The sequence below is a fragment of the Candoia aspera genome, chromosome 2 (genome assembly GCF_035149785.1).
Source record: "Candoia aspera isolate rCanAsp1 chromosome 2, rCanAsp1.hap2, whole genome shotgun sequence".
NCBI classification, from domain to species: domain Eukaryota; kingdom Metazoa; phylum Chordata; class Lepidosauria; order Squamata; family Boidae; genus Candoia; species Candoia aspera.
In genome coordinates this window covers 123992726-124012485 of record NC_086154.1, presented here as the reverse complement: position 1 = coordinate 124012485, position 19760 = coordinate 123992726, and the positions used below count along the sequence as shown (strand labels likewise).

Sequence of the window (19760 nt, the reverse complement as noted above, 5' to 3'; positions counted from 1 at the left end):
AAAAGAAACACTTCAGCTTCTGGGTTGTTAAGAGTCACTTTTACACAAATAACATTATTTCTGTATTAGTGACCTAACTCAACTATGTACTTCAAAAGTCTTGGGCAGACTTTTTATTTTAAAACAATCTATTGCTTTTTTTCATAGTTGTGTTCACATGGCATATATGGAAAAATGAACCTAAATGTATACCATGCAACTGAAAAATAGAACTAAATTATAGTATAGATAATCTTGAAAAGTGGAGACAACAAATGAGAATTTCTTAGCAGGATGAGACATGATCTATCCAAAGGCCATCTATTCAAAGGCCATCTAAGTACCAGTTCACCAACAAGCGTATCTATCAATGGGCCAACACAATAAATAAATAAAATCCTGAAGCATTTCCTTCTACAGCTGATAACTGAATGCCTTTTCAAGCATTACTGATACACATAAGATGGCATATAGATTTGAACAGCACAATGCAGTAATCCCAGGAACATAAATTAGTCTCCAAAAATTATCAAGTGTGTGTCTTTTGATAACTAGAAGAACTCCACCCAGTTTCAAAGTGAAACATGACCACAGACTGCACCTTAAAAATGTATTAATTAACTACCATCATGCTCTATTATGCAACTAGATGGAGCCATATTCCAAGTTCAAAAAACAACATGAGAAATGGACCTGAAGCAAAGGATAATGATAGATATCAGTGTCCATGATGAGAATTATCAATGGTTGCTGATTATACCAACAGAGAATGATAATAAGCTTACTATAAAAGTAGTGTTAGGACTCATGGATTTGGTTTCCTGTCTGGGCTACCTCAAAGGGCTGACAAGATCTTCATTAACATCATAAATGCCTCTCTGTAGGACAGCAGAGTATCTTTTTATTAAGGGAGGTAATTATTAGATTTTTTAAAAAGAAGTCTACATTGGACCCCTTGAAGCTGGCAATTATAGTCTGCCTTCTAACTTCCTATTATTGAGTAATCCCAAAAGCCCTGTTTTCAACTTTTTCTGGAAGGCAAATTAACACTGCAGCCAATCAAACCTCAACAGGAAGACATTCCACAGAACCAGCCCCATCATGGAAAAACAATGTTGCCAGGCTTTGGTCCTCTAAGCTCTTGAAAAATCAGGAACAACCAGCTGCTTTTTTCTGGCCCAATTGAAATGGCTGGATCAATTCTACTGAGGAGAAATAGCCCAGCAAATAACCCAGCACCAAGCCATATAAGTAGTCCTCGCTTAACAACCATTTGTTTAGTGACAGTTCAGACTTATGACGGTGCTAAAAAACAACTTGTGACCGGTCCTCACACTTATGACTGTTGCAGCATCCCCACAGTCATGTGATTGTGATTTGGGCCCTTGGTAACAGGTTCACATTTATGACTGACACAGTATCACGTGACCACTATTTTGACCTTCCCAGCTGACTTCTGGCAAGCAAAATCAATGGGGAACCACGTGATTCGCTTAACCACATGGTTTGCTTGATGCCTGTGGTGATATGCTTAACAACCACCACAAAAAAGGTCATAAAATCAGGTCAGATTCACTTAATAATCACTTTGCTTAGCAACCGAAATTCCAGTCTCAATTATGGTTGTTAAGCAAGGACTACCTGTAATGAGGTCTATAGGTTAAAACCAGCACTTTATATTCACTCAGAAACTAATAGGAAGCCAGCAAAGGACCTATGAAACAGGTGTAATATGTGCCTATCAGCAGGCACCAATGAACACCTGGGACATTGCATTTTGCACCAACTGAAGCTTCCAGGTATTATCTTTAAAGGCAACTCCATACAGAACATGTTGCAGCAATCTAATCATCCCAAGTAAAGCCACAGCTGGCACAGCAATCAAAGCTGGCCAGTGGTCCTCCTGGTCATAGCTTCCACCTGCTGATCAAGCAGGATCTGTGAGTCCAGGAGGACCTCCAAGTTGAAGACCTGCTACTTCTGGAGCAGTGTAACCGATACAGAGATAAAACAGGGGTGTAGAGGATCCCCAATGTACAAACAATAGCTCTGTCTTATTAGGGTTCAATTTGAGCCTGTTCTCTTCTATCCATATCCCCACAGCCTACAATGCAGCATAGAGTCACGATATATTGTTGGGTATCATCAGCATATATTTTTAATTTTTTAATTTTTTAATTTATTTATATTTCGAGTTTAGTCACTGCCCATCTCAATAAAACAGCAACTCTGAAAAGACGGTTTACAATATTGATGATATCAGACCCTCAGCTGCCAGATTACCTCTCCCAGTGGCTTCAAGTAGATGTTAAATAACACTGGGGAGAGAACCGACTCCTACAGCACTCCATGTAGGATCAACCCTCAGGCCAATCCCTCCTCCCCTACTACCACCACTTGGAACAGGCCACTGAGGAAGGAGCTGACCACTGTTAGACAGTGCCTCCAATCCACACAGCTGGTCCAGAAATTTACTATGGTTGATAGTACTGAAAGCTGATGAGAGGTCCAAAAGGACCAGGACAAGTCATCCATCAGAGCAACCAAAGCTATCTCTGCCCCATACCCAGGTCCAAACCCTGTTATGGGTCCAGATTATTTCTTCTAGGAAGCTCTGTAGTTGGTCCCAAACCACCATCTTGGGAAAGTTGGAGACTGGGCAATAATAATGTAGCACCCCAGGATCCAAGGAGGAACTCTTAAGGAAAGGACAAACCAACACTTCTTTAAGGGCTGCCAGCATCAACATCTCCTGCAGTGAGGTGTTTATAACCTCCCAAATCCAGGGAACTATTCCCCCCACCTCCCAGTTATCTGAAGAAGCCAGGAGGGACAAGAACCCAGACTTGTAGAGAATAAGGAAGATGACCATGATGGAGGTATGCATGTTCCATTACAAAAGCAATGAGGGGAAACATATCTTAAGTCCACAACAGACCAAAAATATTTTGAAGAGGCTCAGACACCTACCTAATTCACAGGAGTATTAAGAAGGGAGAGAAGGTATAGCACAAGCAGACTATTTTTATAGTCCCTCTCAATAAAAGTAATTTTAGCCTTCCTATGGAGTTGATTTCCTAGTCTGTCTACCTGGTAGGCCTGGCAAGCCCACAGGTAGTTGAGGACATCTTAGACAGCACCTAATCCAGTTCTTTGGTGGTTACATGTCAGAAGGAAACCCAGATAACATGGCAGGACAGTGCCCCAGTCACCACACAAGACTCCACCACAAAGAGCCATCTGGGATCAGTCAGCAGAGAGAGGCTGCTTGGGGGCTATTTCATCAAGAGCTCAAGATAGCACCTCATGCCAGCAACAAATCAGGCCCTCAACCAACTTGCCCACATAATCAGCAGGAACATCCTCAAGCACTTGCTGGAAAACATATAAATCCAAATGCATCTGGAGCAGACCACCCAAAAGGGTCCATCCCTGTGGAGGAAGTGGGGAACAATCAATCACAACTAAATCAAGAAGGGCATGACAAAGGAAGATGGTAATACCCTCTACCTCCAGATCACATAGCAACTGTTTGGAGATGAAAACAAGGTTTAAGATCTCATTGCCCACATGCACCAGAGCTGAGATAACCTGGGACAAGCCCATCATTGTCATGGAGGCCATGAACTCCTGGGGTCTACTGGGCATGGTCCTGTCCACCTAGAGATTGAATTCCCCCAATACCAACAGATAGGAACCTCAATTACCAGGTTGTTGACCAGGTCCAGGAGTTCAGCAAGGGATCATATCAAGCAGTTCAGCAGCCAGCACATCAAAAGGCCTAACTGAACACATAAGCACTCATACCCAGCTACCTCTGGAACAGCAACCTTGGCCACAGATAAGATCAACACATCCCATCTCTTCAGCCCTGGCATCAAGGTTAGTGTAGGACCTGAAACTGAGCAAACAAATTTCTTTAAGGGCAACATTACTGCCCCAGATCAGCCAAGTCTCAATAATACACATCAGATCTGCCTATTTTTCCACCAAATCATGGAATGATGTGGTTTTATAACAGACAAACCTGGCATTAACCAGCACCAACTTGAGGCCCAGCGGCCCAGATAGAGGCAACTGATTCAGAAGAAGAGATTGCCGCCAAATTGGCAGCTTCTCTTCCCTGGAACAGCCTACTCAGCCCCTCCCGCTATCTTTCTCCTAGCTCAATAAAACTGGGATATTGCAGCCACATTCCCCACAAAACCCATTTCTGATTGCAACCACAGTCTGTTTCCAACCCTCTCCTTCCCTACCACCTCTTCAATCTTTTAGCCAGTATTTGAGGAGGCTTGCCTATAGCCGTTGTAGGCTGGACTGCCCCACATCGTTGGTATATACTCCATGTTGAATTAAGGGGACTGACCTCTTCATTATCTTTTTTAAACGTTATAAAACACACTTTTTGGAACACATTTTTCATAGCTGATTATCTTTTAATATTTTTAGTTCCAACTCTGGCTTTATGCTTTTGTTTTAAATTACCAAGAGACCTAATATCAGATTGGTATAAATTAATTATTATAATTATTGACTGTTGCAGATGCTTATCCAGTATATTAACATGCATTTTATGAGTAAACTTCACACAAAATGATACATAATCCACACCACAATAATCAGTGCATTCAGAGACCTGGATTATACGGCTTTAGACATTTTGCTTAAGAATCAAAAGAGGACTTGTATTTCCTGCATCTGAGTTCCACACTATACATCTGTGGGAAAATTCTCAAGCTACAAAAAAAAAAAAAAAAGCAAAAAGAAAAGGAATATATTCAACCTAACCATTCAGCTTTTATCACTGTATCCAATATGTGATTAACTCCTACTCCCACTAAGGTATAAGAGTAAAGTGTGGGATTTTGAAAACTGGAATCAAAGATTAAACTGAATTGTTAATATATAATTTTGCCACAGGACAAAAGTTATGAAAAATATAGATAGGTTAGAAAAAATAGTAAAATGTATTCATTAAGTGCATCACTATTTCTTCCTTCAATTATTATCAATCAATTCACTGCACAGGTGTCACATGGTCACCACTATAATTTGTACTTCCCAACTATTTCTGCTGTTTAAAGGGCCAAAAAAGCACAGAGATTGGTTTTAGGTCATAAAATAAATTGTGCTAGACATTATGAATTCTCCCAGAGGCTTGTGGCAGACCTCTATACTTATTTATTACGCTCATAAGCCCATAGAGAGCCAGTTTGGTATAGTGGTTAAGCTACCAGGCTAGAAACTGGGAGACCATGAGTTCTACTCCCACCTTTGGCATGAGGCTACCTGGCTGACCTTGGGCCAATCATTCTCTCTCAGCCCCAGGAAGAAGGCAATAACAAACCACTTCTGAAATCTTGCCAAGAAAACTGCAGAGACTAGTCCAGGCAGTCACCCGGAGTCAACACTAAGGCGTGTGTGCGCGTACGTGCATGCGTACATATGCACATAGCCATTCTTCTTGTTCTTCAGGAAGCAAACAGCTGCTATAAACACTTAACATCTTAAAAACAATCTGATGAAGTTTCCCATACACATACTTTTTATTACAGAAAGCATGATTCTATCTGCCATATTTTTCACCTGTCAGTTTCTGAAAGCTTAGGATAAGAAAAATAATAGTAATGCATGCATACATAAAACAAACCTGAGACAAAATGTTAAAATCTCAACTACCAAGAGTCATTCCCAAAGCAAGTCAGTTTTGGCGTAGGCTGTCACGATTGGCATCTAAATCTGGCCTAGACGACAGATCATGTGAAGTTTCACTGGCAACTGTGGCGGGCATCTTCAGAGGCAAGCTGGTCTGCTATGCAGACCACAGGCAACTAAGCAGGGACTGACTGGGCTCCTGTCTCTATAGCCAGGTGTCCTGGCTGCTGAGTGGTCTGGTCTATAGCTAGTCCAGTACTGAAAAGACAGTTTACAGTAAGTCTTGTAAATTCCTGTTCAGTTCCTTTAGTCTGCTCTATAAAAGAAGAGATGCAGAATCCTCAGATTAGCATTTTCCTTATAAGCTTTTAAGTTTAAATATCAGAAAGAGAGGTGTGGCAGGTCAAGAGTTTCCTCCAATAGGGAAGTGAGCAATAACATCTCAACCAAACAACAATAGCTACACAGCGATGTCAATGACACCTCAGCTGAGACAGAATGAAATTAATTTAGCTCTTCAACTCTACTGGCACTGTGGGAACATGGAGAACTGGAAATGCTTTCAAGCTGATGCAGAATCCTTATGTCAAAGTGTCTATACAATACTTTAAAAAACACACAAAACAGTTAGAAAGCCCCCTGAAGTCCTACTGTGCTGCTCACTGTGGTGTTCCAAGGAAGGATAAGTGAAGAATGCTGGCAGTGTATGTCAAGAATATATACTCCCAACAGGGTCACCCAAGGCATGAAGGTCATCCCAGCTCTCCAGCTAAAGCAAGCAGGCGCCTACACTGGGCAACAGAAATACAGGAAAATAGTTGCACAGATGACCACTGTAATGATATCAGCAAAGGAATAATTTTATATTGTGTGGGAGAAGGCAATAGTAAATCTTTATTTACCAAGAAAACCGTATGAATAGACACTGTAAAACAATTGTCAATACAGTGCTGGATGAGTGACTCTCAGGTCAGATGGCAAAACATGCTACTGAGGAAGAGCTGAGGATTTTTCAGAATAGTAATGATGCTTATAACGTAGCTAGATGAAAATCTTTGAGATGTCTAGTTGCTGATATTGCCATGCAGGAAACGAAAATTCAAAGCTACAAAAGGAGTGAGAGCACAGAATGTAAGAAGCATGAAGAAGGGAAAGGTCAACACAAAGAAAGATGAAATGAACTGACTATACCCAGACATCTTAGGCATCAGCAAATTGAAATGGATTGGAATTGGACATTTTCATCAACAGATCATACTGTTTACTTCTCAGGACATGAAAAACAAAGAAGAAATGGTGTTGGCTTCATAGTGAGAAAGGACATACCCAGGACAGTACTTGGGTACAACGCAGTCAGTGACTGAATAGCATCAATTAGATTTTGCAACATCCCTTTAATATGATGAGACAACTTTTTGATATCATGATTATCCAACTTTATGCTCCAATCACTGTTGTGAAGAACAGTAGTTTTATGGTGAAGTTCTACCAGAAATCGACAAAACATTGCAAGTTAAGATGTGCTGCTTGTGGTTGGAGACTGGAATGCCAAACTTGGAAATATTAAGGAAGAAAATGTAATTGGATTGTATGGCATAGGAAATTGAATGAAGCAGGAGAATGTCTACCAATCCAGTTTTTTTTTTCATTGCTAACCGTTCTCCAACAACTAAAAACAATGCCTATATACATGGACATCACCAGATGGTGTACACAGAAATCAAACTGACTATATTATTTGTTCAAGGAGGTGGAAAACCACTGTTTTAACAGCTCAGATGTGGCCAGAGTGTGCAAACTATCACACAATATTTTTAAGTTCACATGCTAGCATATAACTGTCCTGATGCAAAACCTATACAAAGGTCAGGAAGCTGCAAATTGGACAGAACATGGTGAAACAGATAGGTTCCAGGTCATCAAAAACAAGGCTGTGTACTCTCTCATTATTTATTCAACTTATATGCTGAATATATATAGTGGGGGGAGCCAGATTGGGAGAAGATGAGCATGGTTTTAAAACTGGAAGAAGAAACATCAAGGATCTGCACTAAGGTGATGTGACATTACTCTGATAGCTGGAAACATAAGTGATCTGCAAGCTCTAGTAATGAAAGTCAAAAAGTACAGTGAAAGAATGAGTCTAGGATTAAATATAAAGAAGACCAAACTAATGACAACAGGTACAGCAACTAGCTTAAGAATTGACAATGAAGATATTGAAGCAGTGGATAGCTTCTGCCTTTTTGGATTGAGTACCACCAATAAACAAACCAGCAGTCAAAAAATTTGCCACAGACTAGCACTTAGTGGAATAGCAATGAACGCCTTGGAAAAGATATTCTGATCCTATGATTTGTCTATACTGTACCTACAAAGATAAGAATCATAGAGGCAATAGTTTTCCCTGTAGCACTCTATGGAAGCAAAAGTTGGATTTAGAAGAAGTAGAATTAACACTGACATAATCAAAAAAAGCAAGCACTGCTCTCTCACGCCTTTGCATTTTACACAGGATACTTAATAAAAGGAATTTTGCTACTATTGTATTCTATAGTTTAAAAAATAAATCATTTTATTAGGTTTTTTTCTCTCTCAACAGTCCTAGATGTAACTTGAAATCTTCATGACACAGAGCCTAATCCATTTAAATCTGCATCTTTTCCTTCACTCCATCTTAAGACCCTGGGCCTTTCCTCACTTGTACCTAACCACAGCATAAACATGCCCTGGCAACATTTTTTTTCTGCCACGTTCCACTGGCACTCCTTTTATCTCATCACCACCCCATAAATAAGACAGGCTTAAGTCATATTTAACTGTATTAACGTTCAAGCAGAATTTTCTTCTTTAAGCTCGCATAATCCCAACGGCGACATGTGCATAATCTGTTACACTTCTCCCGTTATATCAGAGGCAAAGCCAGGTGACCACTAGAGGACAACAACCAAACATGCTGAGTGTTTCCAAATGATGCAAACTTACTACCTCCCCTCCAGTCCCTGGTAAGTCTCATCTGCCATTGTTCTACTAGTAACTTCCTAAAATGCTAGGTACAGCAGCACTATGCCTATCAGAATTGTACAATGGCGCTAATTATTCAGGTGGCAGTACTTTATTTCTATCACCCTTACTGGTTCAGCACAAGGCTAAAAAGGGTAACAAGCCAATATGCTGGAACTAGGCCCATCCCACTGACTCCTGAACAAAACACAAGAAATCCGGAAGTTAGCATTTTTTTTTGTCTATATAAAGTAGTGAAAGGAAGGGGGGGAAATCCTAAATGAAACAGCAGCTCGTGATTCAGCTCCCTTCAGGACAATTATTTGATTCGTTTCTTGCTTTAATTTTACTCAACTTGGGTTACACGTTAATGGGGTGCAGGAAGAGGGGCACAGGAAGGAGCTTAAAAATGACAGAATCCTACAGCCAGACTCATCCCATTCCTGCTGTAGCATGATCACTGGCAAATACTGTATTCTTCCTGCTGGCCAGTGACATGCACAAAAGGAATGAAGCAAAGCTGAACTGCTTATATGTGCTGCACATACAAAATCAGGACACCTCCATTCAGCAATGATTAAGAAAGCTGTAACAGAGGCAATGTAATGATTGGCAATGGGAACAGCAAATTTCATTCCAGTAGTTTTCTGCTCTCTGGAGGATGGATGGATACCACTTTAATTTAGCAAGGAGGAAAGGCCTTCTGACCATGAAAATGTCATGGCTTCAGCCCTGGTGTTTTTGTTTTGGTCCTTATGCCTCCTATTTCTTATAAACATATTAACATATTCAAAGCATGCTGTGGACAATCAAAGGAAATGGTTGCCACAGAAAGCTTACCCATTCAAAAAATGCCAGTTTATACATCCACACAAACAGCACAAATTTTTGAGAAGGCAGGCTAATAAGATTAATCCCTGCCCCACTCTCTAGACCAGGCCCGCACAACTTATAGTAGGGAAAGGAACATATTGATAAATTAAAAATAATTCTGGTTGCAAAGGAATACTTGACACGCCAATCAGCTGTCTGGTGGTAGCAGAGCTTCAGCAAAGCTGGAGTCAGCAGCATTGGTGAGGCCTGGAGGCCTTGGAGTTGCTTGGCAGCATGTCTCTCAGAGTGGCGGCGGCAGCAGATCCTTCTTGGGGGCAACATTTGGCGGTGGTGAATTTGAGTTTTTTAAAAAGCTGGTGGGCTGCACAAGGCTGCTTGGTGGGCTGCCTGTGAGCCAGCTGCAGCTTATAATTTCTGTTTTGGAATCTCTGCTAGAATGCAGATTATGGTTTGTACCAAACATGAAATAATCAATACACTTAATGCATATGGAGAATACAAGTGAAACTGTAAGACAAAGCACTTTATTTTTCAAACCAGGATTTGGAAGTTCAAGAATGTATGCTGATTAACTCTACATTAAAACTTATATCAGTGCTTACAGTTTGCAAGTTGTACTGTCTTTAATTATTTGTACAATGTACCGACTGACATACCAGTAGCAGTGAAAGCAGTGAATGCCAGCTAGAAAAAAACATTTAGAAGTTTTATATCTTATAGCTTGTGAGTACTAGCAAACTACTGTGGAACTTCTAGGGAATCTTCTAAGCCATACTTTGCTACATTTACCATAAGAGCTGCCTGAGGCCATGTGGCTCTACGTCCTGACCAAAATAATAAATCTTAAAATATTTTTCAGATTGCTGTATTGAAATATTCAGGATTTCAGGAACAAGCTTTTCATTTATCTTTGCTTTTTTAATTGCCTAATGGTATTGTCCACAACTATTAGTCTTTTTGATCATTTACGAAATCTAATAGTTGACCATATTATGTTGATGAATGGATCATCTTCTACAAGAACTCAGTTTGTATTAGTTATCTTGAGCATGAACTTTCTAGGAATTATTTAACAAAATGGGGAAATTTTCTTTATATTGAACATTAATTAAGAATATTTCTATTCCACTTTTCTACTTTAAAATACTTGAACAATTTACATAAAATTGCTTTCATTTACCTTTCAAAAGACAGCAAATACGTATAAACCATCCTGTCAATGACTCCTCCTCACATTCTCAAATGGCTATGATAATCAGATTTTAATGAATTAATGAATAGTCCACTTATAGGCTTAACATTTAATAACCGTTAGGTACATTTTTAAAGTAATGGTATAAATAGAAGGTTAAGTAACATATAACAGAAATGCAGAACAAAAAAAAATGAAAATGTGAATACAATTATTTCATTTGTCATTGACCTCGGTTTTTAAACTAGTATACTATGAAAGATAGCAGAATTGACCATCTAATAGAGGTCAAAAAACAGCATGGTTAATTCTAAACGAATACCTTTAAAAGTCAGTTTGATTATTGTACCTGTTCTTCCCATGTATATTTTTGACTCAGCTTCCCAATTAATTTCAATGTCTGAGGAAAGTAACATGAGAAAGTAACATAACAAAGGCTGAAATCAGTTTAAATACTTTTCTGGGAGCAAGCTCCACAAATTCAGATTGCAATTTGAATCATACACACACACACACACACACGTGTGTGATTAATATAAAACAAATAGTGGAGTTATTTATCCCGGCCAGGAATAGAAACTATAGAAATTAGCAGAATCCAGCTTCCCTCAGGATCAATTTCAATACAATCTTTTTCAGGTTGATCAGTGTTCTTAAGAATAGCTATCAACTCATACATTTCATAATTGATGCTAAGAGGTTCTATTTTTTTCTAACCTCTGTAAGCCTGTGTGATCTTTATGTTGTGAACCTGTTACTTAGCAAAGAAAGAAAATCACCTGTGAAATCTATCTGATACAAAATAACACAAGAAAAACTAGTTGTTTCACTGAAGGGAAAAACACAAAGAAGATTAAGTTGTTTGAAAGTACATTGCAGCAGCCAACCAGACAAATATAAGTCTGTAAGAAGGTCATAAGTAAATAGCCCTTTGCTACCCCCGGCTGCTCTTCCTCCAGCAACCAGCATTGAGAGTCATACTGCTTCTGTTACTGGAGATAATATATAACTGTGATTACTAAAAGCCATAAACACCTTTAGTATAACTTTATTACAACAACGTCTGTAAAGACATCAAAGAGGGAAACAGACATGGAAAAACAAAGAAAGTCTTTCAAAAAAATCTCTGAACTCAAAAGAAGTTCCAACCTCAAATCAGTATGCTAAAGGACACCAATGGACATATAGTAAATGATTCAAAGGAGATCAGACTAAGATGGAAGTATACTGAAACACTATACAGTAGAGATGTCAACAGCCAAGATACCTCAGAAGATATTCCCTACTTACAAGAATCTTAGTGCTAGAAGATGAAGTTAGATCAGCACTCTGGTCATTACCAAGTCAGAAGGCTACAGGAACTGATGGAATGCCCACAGAAATACGGCAAGCAACAGAAGAAGAATCAATAAAGGCTCTAACCAAGCTATGCCAGCAAATCTGGAAAGTGACACACTGGCCAACAGATTGGAAGAGGTCAATCTATGTTCGAATACCACAAAAAAGGAGACTTACCAGAGCGTGAAAACTATCATACAATATCCTTAATTTCACATGCTAGCAAAATAATGCTTAGGATCATCCAACACAGATTAGAGTCCTACACAGAAAAAGGGATGTCAGATGTTCAAACTAGCTTTAGAAAAGGCCGAGGAACACAAAACATTATTGCTGATGTATAGTGGATAACTGAGAAAGCCAAAGAATACCAAAAATAAGTCAATGTATACTTCATTGATTACAGAAAGGCCCTTGATTGTGTTGATCACATCATGCTGTAGAAAAATGGGAATCCCAGAACATCTCATTGCCCTCATGAGAAACTTAGTCACAGGTCAGGAAGCCACAGTACAGACAGAACATGGTGAAACAGACTAGCTCCTGGTTGACAGAGGAATGTGACAAGGCTGTATCCTTATCATCATCTTTTTATCCCGCCTTTTCAACCTATATGCTGAATATATATTAAGGGAAGCTGGATTGGAAGAAGATAAGCATGGTTTTAAAATCAGAGGAACATCAATAACTTGCACTATGCTGATGACACTACCCTGATAGCTGAAAATACAAAGGATCTGCAAGCCCTAGTAATAAAAATCAAGGAGCAGAGTAAAAAAATGGCACTAAAATTAAATATAAAGAAGACCAAACTAATGACAACAGGGAAAACAGCCAGTCTTAGAATTGGCAATGAAGATATGGAAGCGGTGGAGAGCTTCTGCCTTTTAGGATCAACCATCAACAGTAAAGGAACAAGCAGCCAAGAAATACGCTGCAGACTAGCACTTGGAAGAGCAGCCATGAAGGCCTTGGAAAAGATATTCAAATGCCATGATGTCTGTCCACCTACAAAGATCAGAATCGTGCAAGCCAAGGTATTCCCTGTGACATTCTATGGAACCAAAAGTTAGGCTTTGAAGAAGAATAGGAAGCGTATTGATACTTTTGAACTTTGGTGTTGGAGAAGACCCCTGAGAATACCATAGATAGCCAAGAAAACAACACATGGATCATCAAACAAATCAACCCAGAGTTCTCAGTCGAGGCATAAATGACCAGGCTCAAATTATCCTACTTTGGACACATTATGCAAAGACCTAGCTCCAGTTTTAGGACTTGTGTGGAGAACAGATCACATTTAAGTCATATTTATATAGAAACACTGAAAATTCAAGAGAGTTCACAAACTTTTAAGCACCACTGTACATTCTTACCATGCCTTTTGCCTTAATTGATTATAGGCTTTCAACTTGATCATGGACAGATCTTATCATTTTTATTTGTTTATTGTGCTATTTTTTATTCACGCTTTTTTATTCACTGCCTAGTCTTAATGGTTCAGGGTGTTTTAAAACTATTGCAAATAAATAAAAGCATTCTACAATTGCTGTTACTTATCACTGTATGATGACAGCACAGACACAGATGACGCAATGTTTTATCTGAAGTACTTTCTTCCATCTATCCTGAATTTCTCCCCATCTCTGTTTCTACTGTAATTTTTCTTATCACTTTCTCCATGCTATATATTATTTAATACACCTCTATCATTCCCAACCTTACTCATTTTGTTTTCCTCATAAGGGTTATTTCCAGCTCCTTGATCATTTTTATTGCCTTTTGCAGTTTTTCCAACTCTTGCTTCAGTCCATACTTAAGAATCTTCTATTTCTTAAAATAAGATAATTTAAACAATCACAGACAGAAAACATTAGTTGTTTTCAAGAAGTATAACCAAGAAGAATTTGAGAATAGTTTCCAAGAGACACTGTGATGTACACCTTAGCAATTTTGAGTGCTTTGGAGTCTATGTCCAACACATTTTTCCAGTCTAGATAATTCTAGAATTTTCTCTGTCATTTGGTTCATATGTTAGCTCATATGTATCAATAAATAATAAAAACCAGAACTGCTCACACAAGAATACAAGTGTTTATAATGTGGCCACTAACTTTTGATAATTTTTCTTCTCAAAAAACATGTCCTTAAACAAGAGAGAAGAGACTAATATGATAATACCGATGCTTCAACACCACCTGTAGAGTCTTTAAATGACTAAAGGACTGGCAAATAGTTATGCTATTCTTGATTGTGATTTGTATCTATTAAATTTTAAGGTATTACAAGTACTTCCTTATTATAATTAGGATTCAGCATCTTTGTGAATCCATAAATTCAATAGCAATATACATACTCTGATCCAAAACACTTAAACTACAGCATTAGCATGATAGAAGCACAATCTTTCATTCAAATTATTATACAAATATAGTGTGAAGTATCTTCCTTAAAGTTTATATGGTGTGTCATTCTGTGGAATTTTCATGACTGATACACAAAGAACAATCTGAAGTTCATTTAAGATAAAGTCTCCGTTGAGTCAGTCTCAAACCCTTCATATTGGCTTCTTGGCAATTATACAAAAGTGGCCTGCCACTGCTTTCTTCCTGGATGTTTTTTATTTTGTCACTTAGTATACTGCCTTGGAATTTTTGATTCTGCTTAGCTTTTCAAGATCAACCAAGATACGGCCACCTACTGTGGCCAAATAAATCAGACTGAGTGCAATGGAACTGCTTTCTACATGTGCAGAGGGTTGCAGGCTTACTTGTAGGGTGCTTAAAATGCAGATGAGCCTTTTACCAAGCAGTTATTCTGCCTCATTCATGGAATTCTGCAGTGATTCAGATGTTAATATTTTCCATAGCTATCCCTTTTCTTATTTAAAATGATTGCTTCTACCTTTTTTCTTTCCAGTGATAATCTGTTAAGGGGTGAAAATCTGAACAGTGCATATGCATTTTGATTAACAGCTCTAGAAGTCAATCACCTGCAGTCTCTAAAGAATTATTTCTGAATGCTATGAATCAATACCGAAAGCAGAAGAAACCTATATTTGAAAACTAAAAAAGCACTTGGACCTTTTCCCCTTATTTAGAAATGAAGGAAATCCAAAATTAACACTTCAAAAAAAAAAATCAATTCTTTTCCAACTTTAACTTATACAAGACAAATGACGTTAGTAATCCATGACAGCCCACCCACATCAGTACTACTGCCATTGGTAGAAAAGTTGAAGAAACTAACCTTTATTCTAATATATATCAGCATTTGTTTGTTTATACAATTTATATGGTTGCCCATTTCACTACTGTGACTCTGGGAAATGAACAAGAAATTAAAATAAAAAAACTCAATGAAAAAGAAATTAGAACTATAATCAATCAATATATCATATGCCAGAGATCCAAAAAGATCATTCTGTCTTACAATCAGTTTTTTTTTTTTTTTTAAAAGCCATAACCAACCAAGAGGGTCACCTAACATCCTGGCTGAAATGCTGAGAGAACGACCAGGTCTTTAGTGCCTCAGGAAAGGCCAAGAGGGTCAAGGCCATCTGGGTCTCTGGGAGGATGCTGCTCTACAGGGCAGGTGCTGCAGCAGAGAAGGCTTGACTCCTAGGTCCCACAAGATTTCACTGCTTAAAAGAAGGGACCCAGAGCATGACCACCCTGTTGCTTCTGGTGGGGCAAGCAGAAACAATTTAAGATAGGATGTCCGACAAATATTATATCCATATATTGTTCATAACTGAAGAAAAATTACTGCAAATGGTACAATTTACATCTGTACAAAATTAACATGAAAAAGAACTATGAAAAGATATTCTGTAAAATTAGGTCTCTGTAGTGGTTATAGAACAAAGACCTATATAAATTGCTAAACTCTTAGACCAAAAGTATGCCAAACATTTCTCAAGCATTCTTAAAGTCTCACAAAGAATCAACCTTTTCTTCTAAATCAGGCTGAAGCTAAATATTTTATTTGGCTGCTCAGAATGAACAGAGTAGTTGGGCATTAGCTCCAAATCAATTCCTGGCCTCACATCAAACATTATCCTGTGATTTATCAAGTCAGTCACAACAATGTTTCCAGCTAGAACTTTTAATGTTTATGTCCTGAAAATAGCTAATTGAATCCAGTTATTCCAAACTACTTTTCACAGACTGCACCATCATATTCTGAGATAATGAATTTGAAATACATATTACATGTTGGTTACATAAGTAATCCAGACAAGAGATTCCAAAGTTTATGAAATGTAAATATATATGGTATAAAAAAATCAGATTCTTAGAGCAAACAGTGTCTAAACACATTGACAGCACATTTATACAGTTCCAGTTAAATCTGTAGTTTCAAATATTTAAAATCTGCATAATTTTAGATCATAAATTCTTGAAAGTAAATTCTCCATCAGTGTGAGAAATCAAAACTACAGGGGGCATCGAATTAAGCCACTCCACAAAAAGCCTTAAAAACTCACAGTCCACAGCCATATTTTATTCAGAAGACCCACCAAGTTCTATACTGCTTACTTCTAAATAAATATTATTAAATGGTAGCCTTAATTTTTTATTTAAATATTGTTACAAAAAACTTTAAGTACTAAAGATTCCCTAGACTATGGAAAAAAGAGACGTTATGTGAAGAGTTGATAGTTAGCGAAACGATGTTCCCTCTCCAGTATCAAATGTTTTGTTGTCTATTCTCAGTACAGTACATCAGTTATAACTATTATTTTAGTTTTCAAAGAATATCACAAAATTGCTTTCTATCAACCAAATTACAAAAACTGATACTATTATTTACTCAAGGTTCTCACTATCTACTGGAGTATATTGACTTTAAAAAGTGTTCCTCTTTAAAAAGTGTACCTCTTAAATTAACCACTTGCTCTCTGAATAAGTTTTTAAAATCAATGAAAAAATGATTTCCTTTTAATCTCTTAACTAGGGCATTATCAGGAATAACGTTACATATTAACATGTAACAAAAAAATAGAAACTGAAATAGAAATACAGGGGCAAAAACAATTGCATAAAAATATTTTCACCTCTAGGCATCAGCAGGTTTTCAAAGCTTAGAAGACAGCTTTGTTCTGCAGTATGACAGCTTAGTAACATCAAAAACAGAATTTCAAAATATTCCAATAAGTTATTCCAAAAATTTACTACATAGGGATTACAGAATTCCTATATGCAAACCCACATTTGTTAGACATAGTAATCTCAACAGCACAATAACACTCTAATATAAAATTATATTATACTAGGGGCTGTACTCCAATATACAGTTGTAGTAAGCTCTACTGAAGAGTGGAATTTACTTCTGAGTAAAACATGAGAAACAAAAATGTAAGAAAGATTTTTATCAGAAATCCTATGCAATATTGTAAATGAAAACAAGTCTGAATTTGTAAACTTTCAAAATATGAAAAATATATACTAGAGTTTTTTAAACTTGCTATTATATTGAAATGTAAATATGACCATTCCTTGTTTTTATGTTTTTTTAATATGCTTCTGTCCCTCTTAAGTAACAATCCTACATATGTTTGATTGAGACCAAGTCCCACCAAAAGCATGCATAATATGTTTTGTTTAAAGCACAAGTAAACTGCAATATTTTGCAAATCCAGCTAGAGAAACATTTTAAAGAAAAGGATAAGGTTTGTTTGTTTAATCTACAGGATTCATCTACTTCAGGTACACAATGATGTACACTGTAAATGTTGTGAAAAATCTTATTACACTTGTATTCCATACAACATCCTATGGAGCTATATCAAGGTAACCTTACTCAACCTTCTCTAGGGTAGCTGATTCAAGAGAGCAGCAGAGCACATCAAAACAAAGAGTACAAAGAGGCGGAAAACTGATTCAAGTTTATGCTCAAAAAGGAGAGGATAAACTTTGGAACTTATACTGAACCTTCAGTGGGCTTAATCCTCTAAGCATTGCAATATTTAATTTCATACAGCATAAACCGTTTAGTAGTCTTAATCCCCCTAAATCCTGCAAATAGTAGAATTAGAGGAAGAATTAAAACCGTGGAAGGAGAATCTGTCCCGCACACTCATTCCAGAGATTCAAACTGGATTGTTTTCAACCTCTGAAATAACCAGCACTGCAAGTCCTTGCGGTGTCTCTAGGATTTCACTTTTCTTTCAGGGGCACACGAACCTTTCCACCGCCCTTTCCCTTCCAGCCCCTCACCCACGTCCTTTCTTGCCCAGAAATGTGAGGTGAAGCGTTTACTTTTCTCCTGAGGCCTGGAAGCTTTCGGGGCAGTCTTTGAGCCCACAGGTTCAATCTCAAAGGCACCGCAGCAGCTCGTTCGCTGCAGCCCGGCAAACTGAAGCGACCCGGGCTGAGGGCTCTTCCCGTCTTTTTTCTCCAGCCACCGGGGTGGAAGAGTTCCCTCTTCTTCCTCTTCTCTGCCCTGCACCGGGCCCTCTCCTCCCACACCCCCACCGTCCAGTGCCGGCCACCGCCCCGCCGGGCTCTCGACCCCTGAGAACCTTTTCCTCCGTGCGACCCTCTTCCTCCCCACTGAAACAAAGCCAGGCCGCGTTTTCCTCGCCACGCCGCCCACGGCAGGACCCACGCATTTCCTTCCCCGCAACCCGCTCCCAGGTCGAGGGCTTCCTTCAGCAGCGGCACCCTTCCCAACCTCCGGCTCCCCCACCCCAGGCCTCGCGCCCTCCGAGGGCCCAGCAACGTGGGCGCCGGGGAGCCCCGCTAAGCCCTCCTCACCTGTCAGGCGTAGCTTGACGGGCCCGTTCCTCCGGGCGCCCTGGTTGGACATGACACCGTGGATCCTCCGGGAGCGCGGCACCGCCGTTCTCGGGCCCTCCCCGCCAGGGACGGGTTGGGGGCAGGCCGGCAGGGAGGAGGGACGGGACCCGCTAATGGAGTCGGGCCGGCCGCGGCTCAGAGCAGCAGAAGCAGCAACGACGTTGGCGGCGGCGGCGGCGGCCGCCGAAGGAAGAAAGCCCGGATGTGCCCAGTGTCGCCATGAGCGGGGGCAGCGCCAGGAGGAGGAGGAGGAAGAGACAGAGACGCAGCCGCCTTGCCTTCCGCCCCCTGCCCGAGGCTCAGGCGGCCAGGCCAACAAAGCGGGAGCAGCTTTGACCCGGCGGGGGAGCGGGTGGATGTGTGGCTGGTGCAAAAGGAAGGGCGGCTGCGGCTGCTGCTGGCCTTTAGAGCGCTCTCCTGGCTGCAAAAGCAAGATCCCGTCAGTCGGTTTCGTCACGCGCAGAGGGAGTCCCTCAGGGTAACCCTACAGGCTTCCCCTGGCCGTAGAAATGGGGGCGAGACTCTTCAGTCAAACCCAGGAGCCCCGAGGACTGACCCCACAACACCCAGGGAGGGTATCCGCCACCCCCAGGGCGAAGCTGGTCGCCCTGCCCGACACGAGTTCAGGGAATGCCCCTTCACCTTTGAAACACCTGGGTTCCAGGGCTCAGTATGCCAGTATTTTTGCCCAGCAACGAGTAGAGCTTGTCCTAAGAATGGTTTCTGCACGGATTTCAGACTTACTTTTAAGGTTTATCTCTCAAATGCTGAGAGTTCACTTTTGTTTATGGTACCCGGGAGGTGTTGAGTACAGATTTGTTGCTTTGGCCTGAAGAAATTTCCGTCTTCAATGTGATGTCATTCATGAGGCCTTCCAATATTTAGAGTTCGTGGCTATAGTTACTGAAGTTGATCAGCAAAATTAGGCTTACTTCCACCCGATGTCCAGGAGAGTC

General features: G+C 39.7%; 1 protein-coding gene across 1 annotated transcript in view; it reads right to left on the bottom strand.

Annotated features, from left to right (window-relative positions):
- Window positions 1-19260, bottom strand: part of SMURF2 (SMAD specific E3 ubiquitin protein ligase 2) — a 70523-nt gene extending 51263 nt beyond the window's left edge. Inside the window, exon 1 of the mRNA XM_063293496.1 lies at window positions 18763-19260. Within this exon, the coding sequence (XP_063149566.1) occupies window positions 18763-18814 (52 nt within the window). The 5' untranslated portion in view covers window positions 18815-19260. The remainder of the gene's footprint in view (window positions 1-18762) is intronic.
- Between the last annotated feature and the right edge of the window lie 500 nt (window positions 19261-19760).